Source organism: Centropristis striata, chromosome 1, assembly GCF_030273125.1.
Source record: "Centropristis striata isolate RG_2023a ecotype Rhode Island chromosome 1, C.striata_1.0, whole genome shotgun sequence".
Classification (NCBI taxonomy): Eukaryota; Metazoa; Chordata; class Actinopteri; order Perciformes; family Serranidae; genus Centropristis; species Centropristis striata.
Genome location: NC_081517.1, coordinates 31602404 through 31623705, shown reverse-complemented (window position 1 = coordinate 31623705; position 21302 = coordinate 31602404). Strand labels below are relative to the sequence as shown.

The window sequence follows — 21302 nt, the reverse complement described above, 5'->3', positions numbered from 1 at the left end:
TAATGGAAAAGAACCAACACAACTCGCTTAAAAACAATGAAACTTAACCCAGAGATAGATGGTGATGAAACAATGAAATATAACACAGCCCCGTTCGTAGCTTGGGGGTAACAAGTAGTGAGAGTGAATAATGTGACTCTATATGAGTAAGCCTAATAATATGCCTGGGATAATGTAATAATCAACTTACACTGCACAGTTGTATGCGCAGGAGTTATTACCAATACTCCAGGTTATACTGTAGTCATTTTATTTTGTTATTGCAAACCATAGGGGCTCAGATATAACTTCTCTCTCACCTTCACTCTCTGTCTCTTGCCCGTTCATTCCTGCAAGACTGATTACCCACCGTTCTTAAGGCAGCAGGGATTAGACGAGTATATAATTTACAGCACTGACAGGTCAAAGGAATTGTCGTATGAGCTCCGAGACGAGGTGTCAGGGCTGCAGAATGAGGTGTCTCACTAACGGACAGCTTACACACCGTGTACTGTAGGCTCGTGTAGGTGCATGCATACATTTCAGAGTGTTTGTATGTGTGTGTATCTGTATTTTGTCTGGGCCCTGCATAATGATTCTCCTAACATAGTTGCTGTGTATTGATTAGATATATTCAGATTCATGACCCTGCCCCATATTACCAGCAGGGCTCTGCAGACTAGAACGCCACAGCCTCATTGTCTCCTGTAGAGCAAGGCTCCATAACCAGTAATGACTGTGTTTGTGCTTCAGCATAACCCACTTTCTTGTAATGATCCTTTTATTAGTGTACAAGCTCAGAGCATGTCTGTGTGTGTGTGTGTGTTTTTGTGTATGTGTGCACTCAGCTATGTGTATGTGTTCATAATGGAAGATGATTGTTATTTGTCTCCTAAATCTTAAACCAAAATACAAACTATTTTATAAGTGTTATATTGATCAAAATGGACCATCGTGGATCAAATAAAACTGTTAAGCTTAACCGAACAACAACAACCTCAAGAGTCTAAGAGAGTAGAGGAAAATGCCTGTTAAAATGATTCCATAAAGCACACATATTTACAGTAGCTTTCTATCTGTCTATCCATCCAATTCCCGGAGCAAAAAATTGTGATAGCAAATCCTTAACAAATCCACGCCTACGCGTCATTTACAATAGAGACATTGTTCATTGATGAGACAGAAGATGTGTTTGTGTTCTGGGGATATAGTCATAGCGTGTCTGCAGCCTTTATTTGCACATTTATTGACTGTTTCTCTCACTTTTCCTCTTCTAACTGTCCCTGACCTAAAGTTTCCTTTTATTCTTCTAATCAGCTTTAGAGAGCTTAATCCCAGGCATTTCCTGTACCAGTGCAGATGATGAGAGATCACAAATGGAGAATTGCAGGCACAACTTGAAATGCTGCAACTGGGAAGCAAGAGCAATTATATATTTAGTGACATTCTATGTGTCTGGCAATAATAGAGAAGCTCCCCCACTAAAACACGGTGATGAGTTTAATTAAGTGGAAGATGCTGTTTGATGTTTCTCTGTGGCTCACACCCACTGTGTCATCTCTTACAGTTGCTGTTTTGGACTTTTTCTCATTGATGCTTTGTCTTTTTTGTTGCTTTCCCTCCTTTATTCTGCATCTTCTCTCTGTCTTGTTCCTCTCCTCTCTATTTCTCACTCCAGGTGGCCCGAAGTCTGATGGCTCCTCTGTCACTGGACATTGCAGGGGACCCAGACAGCGAGCGTGCATTAGGCAAACAGCGCCTCAGTGTAGCCATCGGCGTCCTGGCGGGAGCTGCAGCGGTCATACTGGTTATCCTCCTTGTGGTAACAGCTCGGCAGTGTGGCGCTCAGGGCAAGAATGGCTACGAGGCCGGAAAGAAGGAGCCAGAGGAAGACTTCTTCAGTCCCCCGGGGGCTCAACCGCAGGCCGGCCGCGGCAGAGGATCAGACCGTGGTCGCAAACCTCGACGGGACAAACGCAACGGAAGTGGCGGCAGTGCAGCTATAGGAGGAGGGAAGGCAGACAGATCACTTTACAGCGGCATTGTCACAGTCAACGGGCTGCGCCGCCACGCTAATGACGACGATGAAGAGGATTTGAGCAGTGCTAGTGAGCGCCTGGCCGCCCGCTACTGTGCCATGGATGGTGACCCCGGCAGCCCACGGATGGGCGGCGGCAGGAGGCACCAGTCGAGCCCAGATCTGGCCAGGCACTATAAATCCAGCTCACCTCTCCCTGCAGTCAATCTACAGCCCCACTCCCCTCCAGCTGAGGGAAAGAAGCACCAGGCGGTCCAGGACCTGCCTCCATCCAACACCTTTGTGGGCAGTGGGGGTTGTGTGGGGAGTGCCGGCTCCAGCAGCAGCAGTAGCGGGGGCAGTGGCAATGCAGACGCCATGTCCCTGGGATCTGACCAGTGCTCAGAGTATGGCTGCCAGACTGGGAACAAGTACAGCAAACAGGTAGGAGCTCTGGGAAGGGACGGGGGTGACTTAGTCTGTATGGATCCTCAGTGTTTGAGTGAGATTCTTAAGACATATTTAAATAAAGAGGGGACTCTTTATTTAAATCTATCTTCAAAAATCTTAGTCTGACACTTTGTCCACTCTCTGACTCCTGATCTTTGTCTCCTCCCCGGCTTCATCTCCCCTTATTCACACATCTGTTGACATTCTCTGACGCACACCCCGTCGCTTACGTCTAAACACCATTTTATCTCCACAAAATAGCTGACAGCGAGCATGCACACACACACACGCTTGTGTGTCTGTGTCAGCATCCTAAGCCTGTGAGCAGTGTGACGGTATCCTGCTGTCAGAGCGTGTGTGCACTCTGTGTCAAACATCAGCCCTCTGTTTAGCAAGATCTAATGCAGAGGACATGAGTCAACCCCCTACTGTAGCCGAACAATATGTGAATGTGCATTTGTGTAACATGCATGACTGCATGTGCGCGCGTATAGTTACCCCGTGTATAAACCCCCTGAGGAGTTCAGTTGGACTAAGGACACAGAGGAAGTGGGCGAATAGTTGCTTCCAACAGGGTAATTGGTTATTTTGTGTTTCTCTTTCCCTTGTCAAGCTGTTATCTTTCTTTTATTTAGGATATATGTTTATTTCGTAAACAATATTAGTTGCCCCGATAATGGATGCTTTGGCTTTGATGTATGATCGAGAAGCTGTAGTTAAAAGCGGAAGTCCTGCTGACAAATAAATACTGCATAGAGACGGTCACTCACCCTCCACCCACGCACACATTAATACACACACACACACACACACAGGCGCCATCTATCATCTTGGACACACTGACACAGCAGGGTCCCCCCAGTCCATGGCAAGTGCTCCCAAGAGTGATGCTTGAGTGACAGCTTACCCTTCTTAGAGGGGCGGTGTCTCATTTCCTTGACGGACAGCTCTACATTTATCCTCCCCGTGGTGAAAAAGTGCTGATGTGGTCATTAAAAAGGAAGGAGAGGGAGCTTCTTAGGCTAATCAATTCATACATGGGCTCTCTGATCCTGCTCAACACACACACAGGAGCACACACGCATCCGCATACATGCACACACACTCCAGAGGTTAATCCATTACGGAGTCAATCCTCTTAATCTGCCGTTCCCAGGGAAGGAAAATGCTTACTGGGAGAGTTTGGTGTTCATGCTTACGTGCACTCAAAACATGCCAGCACACATATGGAGAGACGTAGACACACAAACTGACAGCGTAATGAATTATTGATCGTATGTGGTAATTAACTCCTCTGCTGCAGTGAAGTGTGCCCCCCTACCTCCCACCCCAAAAAATATCCAACAGCCAGTGTTTTCATACACAGCTCTGTGTGTGTGTGTCTGTGCATGAGTCTAAGACTTAAGGGGCTTGTGTGTGACTGCATTCACGTACGTGTCAAAATTTGTTAACTCCAACAGTTTGGCGACATGTGCAGGTTTGTGTTGGTGGGTGCCTGTCACTGCGCTGGAGGGACTGCTTATTTCATGAAGGCATATGCATTTTATATGTGAGTGCAAGTGAGAGATAGACTCCGGGAGTAATAGGTGGCGAGTATGTGCCAAATGTAGGAACTGGGACGCTGACAGAATTTGGAATAGCATTAGATCAGGAGTGGGAGAGAATTATAGGAGGTTAGGAGGGGAGGAAGATGGAGTAAATGAGAAGGGGGGGCGGGGGGCTTTGAATTTCAAAGCTACTTTACTGGGTCAGTGAAAACTCCAAAAACTGTTCATCTGAAGTCAGCACATCATCACACCAACTAGAGTGCTCCAAATAGGGAGAAAACGAATGGGGGGAAAAAAGAGCGAGTAATCTAAACTGGGCGTCATGGCTGAAGAGCATGATTGCATCAAAGAGGCCACAACATGATAAAATAGCTCAGTCAACAGTGTTGGGTCTCTTTTGGAAAATCGAAATTGTTCACCGAGGAGAAGGAAGAGGAAGAATATCCATATCAATGGGCATGAATGAACACAAAAATGAACAGGAGAAAAGAGAAAGAGAGCAAAAGAGTGAGTAAAGGGGTGTGTAGTGGAGGGAGCAGGACTGAGAGATAGATGTGAGCTGAACATGGTGACGTGTCAGTTACAAACGAGTCGGACCAATTAGCTGTCTCCTTTGGGTGAAAGGAGACCCCCCCCCCCCCCCTCCCTTTTTTGTCAATGAATAAAGGAAGCAATAATAGGATAATCCTCTAAAGTATTTGTTAAATACAGTGTTTTAAAAAAAAGAAAAAAGTAATGCATTACTTTAATTGATTACTCTTTTCTTTTGCATTACTCTGCAACATAGCCTGAGATGCATTTTGACCTAATTGCCGATCGACAAAATAACTTTAAATCTTACATCTGCCCACATATCAGATGAGGACAGACTTAAAAGGAAAAAGCAAGTTTTATTGGCACATGAAGTGCATTTAACGGGCCAAACACACTCAAACTAACTCACCCGAGTCGCTTGCTCACCAAACCATGGCTTTTTAAAAGACTAATATATATTATTTGACTTGCTTATCACTGAATGGGAAACTTTGCAGTCCCCTTCCAAGCTGTGTTTGTGTCACCCGGCACAACTAAGGGCTCTGTGCACTGTGGCATGAAGGGAAACCGGGCATTGTTGAACTGCATGTTCTGCCTATGCTGCAGTGACACAGAGCTGGTTGAAAATCAGCAAAGTTTCCGTTAAGGCAGTGTTTAGTGCTCTAGAGGAGGAGTGACTCCTCGCACTGCTTTTATATGTTCAATTTCAGAATTTGTGCAACATAAATAAATAGCATAATTGTTTGATTAGTAAGTGTAATATGATCACTGAATTTAGGAACAGTAAAGCGTTACATTACAGGCAAATGTAATGTGATTACATTAATGTGTTGCCTCCAACACTGGTGAAATAAGATCCAGAAACGCCTCACTTTGATAATAACATTAAGAGCCGAGCGTGAGACTTTTGTACTTTGCGCCAGTCCCGGCTGAATTATAAAAGCCAGAAGTGGTGCTAAATGAAGAGCCGCTTGGGAGCCGGAAGAGTCGACTCTTATTGCTGAGCTGGAATTCCCATCACTAGCTGAACGGTAAGAGAAAAATGGAGGTACTGTATGTGCAAGTGAGAGAGGTGCAGTGATAGAGAAAAGGCAGTGTGAGCCAATAAAACAAAAGAGGATGTATGTATGCCAGCTTTGTACTTTGATAAGGTGTGGGTGTCATCTGATATTTTTACTGATATTCAGTATTAGTGGCAATATGATACCTTCCTACCTTTAGATACCTTACTTTGTTTCTTTAAAAAAAACGTAATTTTAAATATCAACGAATAACAAGCAGAAAAAGACGTGTAAAAGTTTAAAATAAATAAAAATGTGATCTAAAATTGTAAATATTCAATAAAAAATAAGTAAACAAGTCTACAAACACTTGACAGTTTTTGAGACTCAGTACCACAGACAGATTTGGGTCGGTAGCAGAAAAGTATCGAGGTTCGATACCCAGCCCTAATGCTGATGGAGAAAGTGTAAAGGAGAAGGTTGGAGTACGTGCTTCAAAGTGGGGAGAGGCAGAGACAGAGAGTGGGAGAGCGAGAGAGAGAGAGAGAGAGAGAGAGAGAGAGAGAGGTCTGGTTTGGGTGGCAGCCAGAGAGTGAGAGTGGACTGCTGAGATGTGGGTCATCAGGATACCCGTTGGCATCAGGACACATTAATGATCACAGCAGTCACATGGCACTGCAGTCAATATGGGCAAAGTGGCCTCGTTCTACCCTCTAACCACTACCACGCACACACACATAACACACAGTCCACCACTAAACTGTTTTTCCTGTCTGTTGTCCTCAATCAACCACAACAAAGGTCATAGTGGTTGTTTGATCTCAGCTTTTCTGCTTCAATTTTCTCAGGTTTTGATCTTCTACTTTTCCTTTTTATCGCTGCGTGTTTCGATTAGCACTTTGCACTGTCCTATTCTTTCTTTTTTTACCGTTCCTTTCCACTCTTGCCCTTTGTTCCCTGACGTGCTCCACCTTTCTTTGCCTTATGCATGGTCATAAATCTAAACACCCAACCGTTGCCACCTCTGCGTCTTCCATGCGCCACACTGACCTCTGAGAATGAATAGACTCAGCATTTTCACTAGTGCGACTTCTTCTTTTACTGTAGTGAGCACTTTCTCTCTCTGGACCCAGCGAGTGTGTGTGTGTGTGTGTGTGGGGGGGGGGGGGGGGGGGGGGTGAGAGTGCGGTGCCACAAAGGCTGAATCGAACCAGACACACTTGCACACACACATCCAAAGACTAATCAATGCGCAGTTAACAAGGCCAAGGCTGCAGTACAAACAGGTGGGTTGACAGCGCAGTTTTTTTGCACAGTTTCACAACTCTTTGTGAAGGTCAGCGTTGGACTCTCACGACACGGAGCGCCACACTGTTTTGACACAGGCTGTGGAGATAACTTTGTGGTGAATAGGACTCATCCGGCCTGTCTTGTCCATCTAATTGGACTGTGTGGACGGGCGCGGGCGGAGAGATTAGGTCTACTGGATTATAAAATTGAAAAGCAGCTTTTCATTTCAACGAAATCCCTCCAGGATTAAATATGATGAGCGTCTGTCATAGACTCACATTCACCCTTCCTCGCAGTCAGGCTCGCCACATGAACGCGTCCACACACACACCTCCTGTGATAACATGCAGCGTGCATTAGGGTCATAGGGGTGAAGGTACTGACTGCCAACCAGAAACAACAACAGATACACACACATGCTCCCCCCTTCCCTCTCTCCTTCTCTCTGTTACACACGCACACACTGTAATCGACCCGTGACCCCTGTCATGATGATACCAACGCACTGATGTATTTATTAAAAGCCACCGCGAGTTCAGGTCGCGCAGCCGGCCATATGCTCACGGGGTAAGTAGGTGGGGAGGTGAGGAGGTGGGGGTAAGCGAGAGGTGAGAAGGACGAGGTAACCAAAGCAGGGATCACCCGATGAGCCAGACTGAAAACTGATCTACTGACCTGGAGACAAAGAAGGAGGGGAGGGGACAGGGAGGAGGTGAGAGTCAGTGGGCAACAGAGAGGGAACATGAGCCAGAGAGAGGTAGAGATGATGAGAGGAGATGAAGAAAGGTTCAAACATTACGGGAAAATGGAGACAGATGTGTGTTTGTGTTAGATGCCCGGCTGTGGAGATGGAACACATGCTTACCCTGTAAATATTGATTTTCCACTTGCCCAGGATCATATGCATACCTTGCAAATATGCTTTATTTAAAGGTGCAGTTCCATTGTTCCATACCAACAAATAGCACACATTGGTGCCAACTTTAAAGGTCTGGTTCACACCAAAATCAAAAATAAATTTTTCCTTTTACTTGTAGTGCTCTTTATTCATCCAGATGGTCCATCCAGTGCTCTTTATTCATACAGATATTGTCTGTACAGATGTCTGCTTTTTGTCAAATATAATAGAAGTAAATTGGACTACTGGGTTGGGGGGGGGCTGCATTCATGTCACTGTGTTTACATAATGATCTTTGATAACTACAGTATGTAGGAGACGGATCATTTCATATTTGCTCGGATCAGCAGACAAACAAATCCTGTAATTCTGTTTAGTTAAGCTTTTTAATATTTATATCTCTGTCACATATCCTCAGCCACATAATCTGTGAATAAAACATTTAATTCATGGTTCAAGATCCCTTCATACCATTGTACCATTGTAACACCTGCACACTTACTCCATGCCACAAAAGGGTTTTTTTCTACACTTACGATAACTCACCAGAGTTAACCTCATTTCACAGTCTTCCTCAATGGATTCCCTTTCCCCAGTTGTCATTTGGGCAGCACAATTTGAAAAAAAAAAAAAAATCTAATTGTGATTAATACTGCAGTTGTAATATGATTCAGGATGTTGAAGGGAATGATCATTAGTCTCATTTTCATTAAAAAAAAAACATTAAAATATGTTTTTTCTTTCTTTTTAAGAGAAAATGTTCCAAAGAAAGATTTCTGTAGTCTGTGAAGTCTATTTTGTAGGCGAGGACATCTCTGCAGCTCCACAGTACTCCACTGACACATATTTTGCCTTTAACAAATATTGCTTCTGCTGCACTTTGGATATTACACCAGTCCATATTGCGATTTTGATAAGATTCTGATTAGTTGTGCAGCCTAGTTGTCATGGAGAAAGTATGGAACTCCAGTGAGATTGTAGGAGATTGTCGCCCAGTCACTCCATCACAAGATTTCATTTGAACTTCATTAAATATGGAAGATGTGAAAGTGCTGCAACACCCTCTCTACACTGGACATGTTTTAGCTGCATCTTGAAGCAACCATTTTACCTCTATTTTCTTCTGACTTCTGGTGAACTACACTGATTGTGCTTTGGGCTGTGAACACTGTCAAAATCTCTCCGATTGCACAGAAGTGCTGCAGCTAAGTGTGGAAAGTGACGGAGGACTGCAGCTACTGCTGGTGTGCTGACATGCTGCGTTCACTCCGAGGCCAGAGTAGTTACAGCGTAAGTTCAAATGAAGATGAAACCTCAAAAATTCTACATTGGTGATTATTATAGGATTCAGGTGAAGGTAAAGGCAAGGGGAAGCATGTAGTGGTTAGGGTTGAGATTAGTTTTAGGCGTCAATATGAAATGAAAGTCAGCAGGACATCCTCAAAAATTGTATTAAATCAAAAGAAGTGTGTGGGTGTGTTTCTATGTGTGTGTGCTCAGGACAAAGACAGAGAGACAAAGCGAGGGGAGAATCAGAGGGAGTGAGATTGCGGTAGGCAGAGGGAGAGAAATTGTCTGTTTCCTCACACATCAAGGTCACCCAAAGCTGGAATGTGATTGGAAGTCCCCTGTCTGTCTTGGCTGTTTACCACACAAGATAATACAGACAGGCTGTTCAGCTGATAATGTTACTGTGTTAACAACTCCTCCCTTCAGCTTTTGTTTCAAGCTGTCTGTGAAATGGCAGGAATGTGGGAATGTCATTCTGACACACACGCGCAGACAAGCTGAGGCGAAGACATGCACACCACACACTGTCAGACGTGTGATTTTAACACACACGGACGTGCCCAGTGAAACACGCTCTTGTGTGTACATAATAGCACATAATTACACACCCTCCCAGATCCTTGTGCATATACACTTTTCACCGCAAGCTGACGAACTCTGATAAGAATATGATGACACACGAGTGGAGAGTAAAGTTTTCCGGCTCTTACATCAGTTTCTTCTTCCATTCCCTCTGGATCGAATCACATGCACAAGCCCAAGCACACTCTGTCTCCTAGAATCACACACATCCGTAGAGGCTACAAACACACTCTCTCTTAACTCGCTGACACACACACACACACACACACACACACACACACACACACACACAACACACACACACACACACACACACACACACACACACACTTGAACACACACAAAGACCTACATAGCAAGCCCCTCGCTGAGATGCTTCCTTTTATTTGCTTCTTGAAGACTCTGCTCTGTGTTGAACAGCTCTGCATTCAGCTCATCTGCCTTCCAGCATTACCTTAATGGCTGTCTGTGGGTTGAGCAATTTTACCCAATATTGCTAAACAAAAGCTCTCTTTCTCACACTAGACAGGGATTCAAGACAGCTTAGTAGCCCCTGTGACTGGTTTTATCCACCTACACAAAAGAATCTTCGGTGCATTAAGTGGTATTGAGTCGGGTTGAATTAAATTGACTTGAATGGGTTTTGAATTGAACTGAATTGGACTAAGCCCAACTCGGCTCAATTAAATATTTCAAATTGTGTGGAACCGAGTCGGATTGAGTCAACTCAAACGGAATCAAACTGAAGTGAAGTGAAGTGAAGTGATTTAAATTGGTTTACCTTGCTGGTGGATGTTCCAGGTGTCAGTGCAGAGGGCAGTATGTGAGTGGCTTTTATCTTATCTAGTGGATGGACATAATACTGTCAGCTTCACTCTGTAAAAGTTGTGTTTTGCACTTGTTATCTTGGTTTTATATACTTTTACATTTAAGTTTGTTGCTGTAAACTCTGAAAGTTTATATATTCAAATCTCTGCTTCAGGGCTTAATTTACAAAAAGTGTGAGCATTAAGATTTCTGTATGAAAACTTATAAGTTTGTGCATTTGCTTTTATGGCTTCAAGCGTTATCTTACAAGTTGTGTGGTAAAAAAATTCACAAGCGCTCCTTCCGCCTCTAAAGGTTCAGTAAAGGGATGCTAGCGATTGGTCAGCTAGGGTTAGGGTTACATGTCAGCACCAGAAACACTTGTCGGTTAAAACTTATGATGAAAATTATTATCATTTTTATTAATGTACACATTTAAATTACATTTTGATATATGTTGTCTCAGCTGTTGCTGTGGAAACCCTGCAGCAGCAGCAGCAGCAGCAGTGGTGGCTCTGATCTGAACACATCAGCTGCTCCTGATCTCACTACCACCTCATTTTTAGAGGGAATTTTAGATTAGTCAACTAGTCTTAGTTCAAACCTGTTTAAACTTCAAGGAAGTCCGTCATTAGGAACATCCCTAGTTATTTCTGCCTGAAGCAAACCGGCATCTTGCCTGACCACGTCTAAAGATCAAATTGTTCATACCTGGCTGTATCACACTGTCCCCCAGATTCCTCTCACAGAACTCTTAGTGAACGCACTCACACTCAAATGCATTTATAATGGTGCACACACAAAAGTGACAGACACGAAGGTGTGAAGACTGAAGAGAATTCAGCTTGACAGAGAATTTCAAACCCTCCCTCACTATATCACCTCCGCCCACCTTGTTTCAAAAGTTACAAAACAACAATCCAACAAGCACTTTATTTTTCAGTGAGCACACTGATGCCTTAATTGCTTCTGTTATAAGCTTTGTAAAGATTTATATCTTGATATCTATCACTTGTTTTTGTTGCATTTATTTTAAGAAGCAGTTGACGGTTTAGCAGCTCCAGGCAAACAGTTAAATGTCGTCCACCATGTTTTCTCGAAAAAGAAGCGTACTAAACCTCACCACCTTGTAAACCTGTCAAAAGTCTGCAAACACCTGCACATGATGTTTTTTCTACTTCACAGGTTGTTAAATCAAGCTTGCAGCCACAGAACCAAATTCACAAATTTGCAAGAGAGTTTGCAGGCAGGAACCTCATGTTCACAGAATGAAGCCCAGGAGCACATGCAGACCTGAATATACAAACTTTCCAAACAGAGTTTGCAGGTACAAAATTAAATGTAAGATCTTATGAAACTAAAATGACAAGAAAATCTTTATTTTCAAGCACACTATTATGAATGATTGAATATTCCATCGACTATATCCTGTACTGTCTGCCTCTGAACTCATTGCTGTGTAACTCATCCAATAAAAAAGCATCTCTTTCCAACCCTCCATCCCCAATGTCTGTCTACTCCCCCCTCCCACCACACACACACCCTCCTCCGTCTGTCTTCCCTCTGATTGATCTCTCTGTTCTCCCTAAGTGGTTTCATCTCTTTTCATCACTCTCCATCTGGATCCATCTTTTCAAAACGTGTTTTTTAATGGTTCCAAACTTTTTTTTAATAACACTTAATAGTTTCTTTAAATTTTACAAATGGCTCTTAACAACCATCTCATTTCTCCTCTCCCCTTCTTCCTCTGTTTTAGACCACGGTTAAAGTCAGCTTTAATCTTTACTTTCCATTTTTTTCTGATTGAATACAATTAAGCATGCTACCAAGGAATAAGCCTAAGGTGTGAATATCTGCACTGTGCAATATGGTTTATGCATTTTTGCTACTGGCGAATCAGAGCACATTTCTCGCCGGATATCAGCTTATTAGATCTTGCGTGAGTGTGAAAGACTGGCCCTGGTAGCGCTGTAGTCCATAGCCAATGTTTTTGCCCCAGGCATGGTGTAGCCATCTGTTTTAGAATTGTTGGTGGAAGATAGATACATCGGAAGATCAAGATGGAGATAGAGGAAGAGAAATGGGGGAGCGGAAGAGACATGAAATGAGTGGAAGAGGAGAAAAGAAATTCCTGGTCAGTACCCATGGCTTAGAAAGACGGGATGGTGGAGGAGGGGGGTTATGAGAGCTGGGCAGGGAGATGAGAAGAAATAAGGCAACTGGGAAAAAAAGATGACGCTTCAGTGAGTGGTAGGGGGAGATGTGAAGCTACAAGATAGGAATGTGTTCTTAGGTATCGCCCAGGGGTTGAGAGCTGATGGAGAGAATTGAGAAGGAGGAGATGGAATAAAAAAGATAGAAATGAGGTATATGGGTCTAGGGTTAGGAGAAGAGTGCGAGTAAAACCAGCTCAGGCTCTCCGGGCTATTTTGGTGTGAGTGTGTGTAAATGTGTGTAAGAGAATGAGAGCTTTCTACCTGCCCTATCGAAGAAGTTACATAAACCTGAGTGGGCTGCTCCCAGCCTGCAGCAATGCCCCATATTAAACCACTTTCAATGTATGTGTTCATGTGTGTGTTTTGATCCTTGCTCAGCCCCACTTGCTTGTTCATGTCAGAAATAGACCAGATAAGAGATGCCCACCTATACATGCATACTCATACACACACATGGACAGGTAAAGCTGAACTACAAGAACCAGCCGGTCAGGCCGCCGGAGAGAAATCCCCCTGGTGCCTTCAAACACGAGCATTAAAATAGTTTGACCTGTTTGACACACACGTACTCACACAGACTGCATAATCACACGCTCACACTGCACAGCTTCTAACTCTCCCCTACGGCCATTACAAATGTACAACTATAACCATCATCCATAATGTGTAAGATATGATTTTCACTTTCTTTTTTTCCACCCGTCTACATATAGATACTCCCAAGCCAAAACAAACAGAACTTTGATGAATTAAACTGCACTTAAAATCAATGGCACGCTCCTAATACAGCACAGTAATTGCACAGCATTACAGTAAAGCTGGATCTTAATGGGTCAACACTGCACAGGTACAAGTCAGACATGCATTATTTAAGAGGCTCTGTTCTCCTGTTTCACGAATACAGAGATGTTATGAAGATGCCGACTAACAGCACTTGTGGGGAAAAAATGGAAATGAAACTGACAAAAACAAAGCAACACTCTTTTATTGACTCACAGACATACACACTGACTTAAACACAAGCGCATGAAAAAAGTAATCAAAGTCATGCAAATCTATCTGCCAATTAGAGCCCCAAACAGGTTTCCATGGGGATGAAATGGCAACCCCTAATTGGCTGGATAAAAGAATACACACAACAACCTGAGATGGCGTGGAAAAATATACACATCCCAGCACGCATGCATGCAGACATACACACAGGCGAACACAGTGTAAGTGGGGATCACTGGCAATTTATGCATGGTTGGGGGAGTCACACACAGTATCACCGGTAAGATGAGAAGAGAGGATAGAGTGTGTGGACACAGATATGGCGTATTGTCAGGTGCAGGCACACATGCGTGCTCATTGACCGGTCAGTTGCTTTTAAAAGCGTGAATAAAGCTTTGGTCGCGGTGTCGTGTTAACATGAAAGCTTTCACGGCTGTTTAAAAAGAGCAGGCTTTGATTAGAATTAGATGTGTGAGAGTGTTTCTTAATGCCGGCCTTTGCTGACGACGGGCCTTTTTAATCCAGCAGAGCCGTCACAGGGAGCCTTCCATCAAAAATGTGTTGAATCGACGATTTCACCTCAACATGCTCTCCATGGGTGTTTCTTTTTTTCCCTTTTTTCCCCTGTTTTTTCTAAAAGGCAGAAGTCAAGCATGCTGCTTGGCCACATTTTAAGTGGATCTCAACCACAAAGCAGCAGCAGCAGCAGCAGCAGTATCGTTTCAAGGGTGATCAAACGTTGAATTCAGAATTATTGACTAAACTACTAATTGAATATCAAAGAAGCCTGTGTTATTTTCATGTGCATGTTGAGTCGCTGCTGCAGGAAAATGGCTCTGCGTGACTTTTACAAAGCGTTGTTACTCTCATATGGCATGATCATTATGAATGGTTTAATAATTCATCCCCCTACTCCCATATGGGGCTTTATGTAGAATGTGAGTCTGAGATCTGGATTGTTAGGAAACCAATTTACACACAGCACATCCTAACATGTAGATATTAGCCTGTGCACTTGCATCTACAAAGTGCCCAATTCAAAGATTGAGCTTTTTTATCCTACAAAGAGTTAAGTCATGCAAATAGTATATACGTGAGACAGCTTGTTGCTGTCACATCAAAACCATATATCCCCTTTTCCCTTCATAAGCTTTAAAAAGTCTTCGGATTATCTCAAAAATACATGGTCTCAAAGCTTAGAGCCAGACAGCCTTATAGTTTATGGGAAATCAACACTTTGCAGATGCTTAGTCTCTAACAGCAGAGCAACACTATGCAAGATCAATAGTTTAGAGCTGAAATAATAACGCCATTCATCATTTATTTGCTCAACATAGGGCTGTGCAATATGGTCAAAATAAAGATGACTTCATATCTCAATAACAACATACACTGTATCACGATATAACATGTTTTTCATCATATAAATTATATATATGAGTGATATGCTGTATATGAAATAACCACATGGTAAAACCTATGCTTGTATTCTCCATGTTAACAAAACAGTTCCTCTATAGTTCGCTCCAGCACTGCTTCCATGTGCAAGGACCGCACATCGTCATTCAAATATTCAAATATAAAGATTTTTCAACACTGTGATAGAAACGATATAGAAAAATATTAATGTAGACATTTTTATATCCTTTTGATGATATAAGTTGTCATATCAGATATGTGAAATTAGAGCAAAAGGTAATTTTTAAGCAGAATTTAAAAAAAATAGAGACACTTTAGAAGTGTGAAAACTTTGAGATTTTCCTTGTCTCCTATTATTATAAGATGGATATTTCTCAATAAAACAAGCAATTTTACATCACCAACTTGAACTTTGGAAAACTGACTTACTTTTTTTGACATTATAAAAGCCAAGTATTTATCAATGAATCAGGAAACTGATCTTCAGATAAATCCATATTGAAAAGAATCACAAGCTGTCCTACAAAAGGCCATGAAGACCTAAAAACAAGGAAATCCCAAATGTCTGTATTTTTCTATATTCCATATTTCTTCAACCCTTTTATCCCTAGATGACCCACTATAAGGCTCTGGTTTCAGCTGAGGTAGACATACATTAATATACTGGTGAGAGAATATACATTTCTCATTCTGAATTAATTAGTGCAGTGTATACCTGTAATTTAGTATGCTGCAAACATGTTTTCAGCTGCAGCCTAACTACTCTACTGCAGTAGCTGTGGAATAATTAGCATTTTTAAACATTTTCTTTTTTTTTAATGCCAGGAGTCGCATAATCATCAGGCCGACTCCTCAGCAAAGGCTCAGCTCTCTGAAACTCTGCTGGATATGAGTTCACTGAAGTCGTTTTTTAACCCTAATGCCGAACCATAATTTTTTCAAAGGGGACTGCAAAAATGGAGCCAGTGTACGTATATGCTTGAAGTGTGGTGTGAGGTTATCGATGGTAACGGGTTGGATTCTCCCCTGCTTTCTCATTAACTCTCCTCCTTCTTTCTCCTTTCCGCTCAATGGCCCGACTCTGCACTCGGTCTCTGGTGTATCGAACAGCACACACACACCAAATCTCACACACACACTCACATGCAAAAAGTCTGTTTGCATACCAAAAGCATACTTCATAGCTCAAAGAAAATGAAAGCCGTATTAATTATACAGTCTGCACTTGCACACGCGCACACACACACACACACACACAGAAAAGGAGAGAGAGAGAGTGAGGGAGCAGTTGTTTTATGTTTTTCCTCTGCGTCAAAGGAGACAGAGTGTGAGAATGATTGAGTCTCTCTGCGTCAGGGAGAGAGGGAATGAGAAATAGCGCAGAGGGAGAGAAAGAGTGCAGTGTCTTCCCTCTTTAATGCGTGTGTGTGCGTCTGCGTATGTGTGTGTGCGTGCGTGCGTGTCGTCTACCCAGTATAACGCCCCCTCTGTGTCCCCGAGTCACTCTCTGTCACTCACACACACTGAGACTATTGTCAAGACATTGGGCGAGGCGCCCCAAGACATTTCTGTGGCACTGTGTCTGTCACGGGGGTGATAGGGCTGAGATGGGGTTCACACACACACACACACACACACTCACACACACACTCACAAACACACTCAAAATATCCAATTCTCATACACAGATATGCTGTATTACCATTTTAGGTCATGTAGGTGGGTGATTTAATGCGGTCTTCTCCTGGAGTGAGGCGCATGGATGTGTGAGCGGACTTTATGGCTTGTTTGTGTGTTTGTGATTATGTATGTGCGGCGAGGCCTATGCAGTGTACGTGTTTGTTTGTATCTGACAGCACATTAGGCAAAGCTATCTTTAACCTTGTAAAATGACTGACACTGATTCTAAACTGACAGGATGGATTTCAGTTTGCCGTGGCGTTCCACCATGTCAGCCTCTGTCAACTCAGCCCATCCGCCCATTTTACAAAAGACAGGAGCGCCACAAAGGAGACCGAGTATATGCGAGAGAGAAAGAGAGAGAGAAAGAGATGGGGGGATGGAGACAACAAGAAAATGAGAGATACAGATATGATAAATAAAATAGTTTTGGAAGTGGAGGAGAAAGAGCCTTTTTTTGTTGTGATAAAAAGAAATGGAATACAGAAAGAGGAGAAAGTGTACAGGATGCAGAGAAAGGGAAAATATGGGGGAGGAAACGGAGGTGGAGGTGGAGGGGGGTGGTGGTGGAGTGGAGGGATAGAGACCTTGCGCTTGTATCCGGATGTCTCCGAGGTCCTTTATTGACTCTGTCTATTGTTCACAGCAGCACTCCTAATCACTCTCAACAGGGAGGTTGTGTTTCTGTGTGTGTGTGCGTGTATGTGCTTGTCCGCCAGCCTTGTGTGTCGTGCGACTACGTATCTTTAGTCTCATCCTCACTTTTACTCTTTCATACACTGGCCCCCACAGTGCAGCCATTGTTCACTCTCCTCTGGTCAACCTTAATGGACAATAGCAGTGGGTGGGAAAAGCCTGTTCCTAACACACATACTATTAGTCTAATGGTCTACACACACACACACACACAAAATGGGCAGTAAAATGCCATCTAAATAGCAGGCATACATATGTATGGTCTCTCTTACTCACGCGTGCACACAGAAGGCCAGTTGTACGCCACCATCCTGTTTGCATCTTTCTTAACAATGGCTGCTGTCATGGATATCAAGAGAGATGACTGTTTTAGTGACTTGCAGTGGAAAGCGATGAGCATCACCATCACACACAAACACACCAACAAAGGGGCTAATCTGAATCATGGGCATTTGTCCGGTAAGCCTCGCTTTACATCTCACTCTGTGAGCTTTTTGTTTCTGTTTTGTTTTTCCCCCTATAGACAGCCACTGCTGCACAAAAGGATAAACATTTCAAAGGCCGGATGCTGTGAATAGAGTCAGTGATTTTCAATGTGTATCTGCAGGGTGGAGAGCCCAGATGGAGACAGGGAGAAGGGAGAAAGCTCAATGCCAGAGTGGACAGCTTGATGGTAACAAAGCTGTGGTGGATGGCGATGCAGTAGACCCGCATGCGGCGAATCAGTCTCTTCTTTCTGTGTCCCTGAACACAAACACACATACACGATGCACCTACAAACCAAATACACACACTCACTTACTCGCAGTAAGTAGTTTGGAAAATGATAATGAACAGTGGCCGCAGGGTTTGGCTTTAATTGCTCCCAGTAAGAGAAAGTGATTTATAGGCAGCATGCTTCAGCAAATTACATACATATATTGTACGTTGCAAAAACTATTTCATCGGGACAGGCGTGCCGGCAGGCAACATGGCCGGTAGTTCTGCTTGTGGCCACAGGGGGGCCGGCAGCAGACTGCAGCAGTGTGAAGAGGAGTAGGGAGAGAGAGAGGGGCCGCATAGTGCCGATCAGATGACCTCGCTGCTGCAGTTAATGTTCTCTGGTGCTCAGACACAAGGCTAAGGCTCTCCCTCATACCGCGGGGCTGCTGTACTACAAGCTATTGTGGTGGTAGGGGTGGTGTAGTTGGAGGTGTGTATGCAGGAGGGGAAAGAATGGAGGGGGTTGTGTTGTGTTCAGGGAAAGAGGGTGCATGACACAGAGGAGGTATATGTTACTAACGCAGTGCTCAATTTCTGTAATCCTTTCTTTCTTTCTTTTTTCTTTCTTTCTTTCTGTTTCTTTCTTTGTCTTCTCCTTCTTTCCTCTTTGTCCCACTCCCCTGCCCTCCCCCTCTCACCCCCTCCTCACTTTTTTTGCCCCCTCTCCTCCACTGCCGCACTTGCCCCCCTCTTCTCTCTACCTCATGCCCCCTTTCCCTCCCTCTTCTCTCTCCCCGTCTCTCCCTTGCTCCCTCTCTTCTTTCTCTCTCTGCAGTGCAGCACAGTGATTATCATTCCTCTCACAGAGTCAGGCCTGATAGTCAGATACTGCTGAGCACCCTTCTACATCACCTGCTTCTAGAGGGAGCAATGGAGAGAGAGAGGGAAGGAGAAAAGAAGAGAAGGGGTGGGGGGCTGGACTGCAGAATAAGAGGGATGAAAGGGGAAAGAGGAGAGGAAAGCAGAGAAAGGGGAAATGAGAGGAGAGCGAACGAAGGGTGAGAGGAAGCGGAGAAATATGGGAGGGAAAAAGCATAGGGGGAAAGCAGAAGCATGGAGAAGGGAGGATTGCTCTTACTGCAGAGGTGGTCCCACTGCAAAATACACGCTGCATAGTTATAAATGTGCCAGTGAGTGTGTGCGTGCACACCTGCAAGCACAAGCATAAGTAAGCAGGTGTGCCTAATGTGTGGATTTACCGTATCTGCTTGGAAGCCGCGTGAGTGTGTGTTGTGGTAACAAGGCGCCTTGGCTCATCAACATCTGCAAGTCAGACAGCTGGAGAGACGCTGCTCATATTGCTTCATCCCTCCCTGAGCTGAGTTTCAACCTGCTCCAAACCATCTTCTGCATTCTGCAAATACCACAACAGTCCACCCTCTCTCCTCTAAATGGCATTCTTTGTCTCTTCATTTCTACTTCAGACAGTCTGTGGTCAGAGTTTTACAAGTCTGCTCCTTTCTTCTTTGAGCATTTGTACCGTGCCACACATGCTGATTACCACCCCTATTTTCTCTTTTGTTTTTTGCTTATTCACCCATTTATCAGTTGTTTTATTCATCATCAGTCAGCCTCTCTCTCCTACTGGTCCCCCGACACATGTCTTTACCTGTCTGCTTGACCTAATGGGTAGGACGATATAGCCTCAGGAAGCTGCATTCCAACACTGCACACGTCACCTCGCGGTACAGCTGAGGATCCTGAATAACAGTTTTAGATCAGTTCTATATTTAAATAACCAGTGTAAATATATCATCGTCAAATGAATTGTTAACACATCTGTCCTGTTCACACAGCCCCTGCGAGATGCTTTCTGTCAGCATATTTCACTGTTTCTCCCCCTCGCTGCCTTTGATGCATAACTTAACAGTTGACAGCAAAAGGTTTCAAAAAGATTTTCCGGCAAACGCTTCAGAGGTTTTTGAGTAAATGTAACCCTAAGAACAGACATTTGACCAGTTGAGTCATCACTTAGTCAAAGTTTAGTTTAGTTTCATTAATTGGCCTCAATGGTATTGTGTTAAAACACAGAGGAAAAGTGAGGGGGGAAAAGTGTTTGTGCAGAGAAGATAAAAACACAAGACCCAACCAATGTTCCCACTTTAGGTGCTTTTAAAAAAAATATGTTGAAATGATAGAGGGAAGACAGCTGGAGTGGATATGATAATCTAAATGGTAATACAACTAAAATGATAGAAACAATAGTAAAAAGTGGTAAGGTAAGTCAAACATTAAATCAAATACAAGTAATGAAACATGTCATTATTAGAGCCATATGGACCTTTCACTTTGATAATATGAAATGGACAATAGCATGTATTGAGCCATGTAGTTAGTTAGGCCACACAAAGCATCTTTACATGGCAGTTTAATCATGCAAAGTGACAGCATTCCGGCTTTAAAACGACTCAATACTTTTAAATAGAAAAAAAGTCAATACAAACTCATTATTTTTCAATAATACTTGAGTTATGATAAACTCGCCATTATTGAGTTCACTTATTCAATCCAACGCTCGCCCCACTCTCAGAGTTTGAGCACATACACATTTGTTGGCTGCATTAGCACAACACAATTTCTAAACGGAGGCGAAACAAGCGAGCAGAGGCAAAGGTCATTTTGACTGATCAGCATTCCAGATATGAAGTCTGGCACTATACCCATGTGGTGTCAACAGAAGCATATTAGTTTTCATTGTGTGTTGTGGTAGCAAAGTGCAATATCACCTTACATATTCTGCACAGTTATAAGTGTAATGTGCAGAAGAGTTACATTTTATCAGCTCAATTATTTTTAGGTAGTAAATGAGCCGTCTCATTATGAGAAACAGGATGAGGCGACATAATTTGATGATATAAATAGCGATATTGGACTGTTATATTGATTTTGCATTGAATATCAGATATCTGCTTGTCCAATACAGTTGAGATTTCCTGAAAGCTATATCAAATTCTATGAACACTTATTAAATATGTTCTTGTAATTTATTTAAATGGACAGTTCATCCCCAAATGAAAAAATGTTCCTCTGACCTGTATCACTTTCTTTCAATCCAGATTGTTTTTGCTGTGAGTTTCAGAGTGTCAGAGATATCAGCTGTCGAGATGTCTTCTCATGACCGTAATGAAACTAGATGTGCTT

The 21302-nt window shown here is 43.2% G+C and overlaps 1 protein-coding gene across 2 annotated transcripts in view; it reads left to right on the top strand.

The window, feature by feature from the left end:
• Positions 1–21302, top strand: part of pcdh7a (protocadherin 7a) — a 45613-nt gene that overhangs the window by 10198 nt on the left and 14113 nt on the right. The window contains exons 3-4 of one of the 2 annotated variants that reach the window (XM_059338475.1): positions 1658–2440; positions 11581–12526. In XM_059338475.1, coding sequence (XP_059194458.1) covers positions 1658–2440; positions 11581–11667 — 870 coding nt within the window. In that variant the 3' untranslated portion in view covers positions 11668–12526. Of the gene's footprint in view, positions 1–1657; positions 2441–11580; positions 12527–21302 lie in introns of those variants that run through there. The other variant, XM_059338469.1, reaches the window with a different exon arrangement.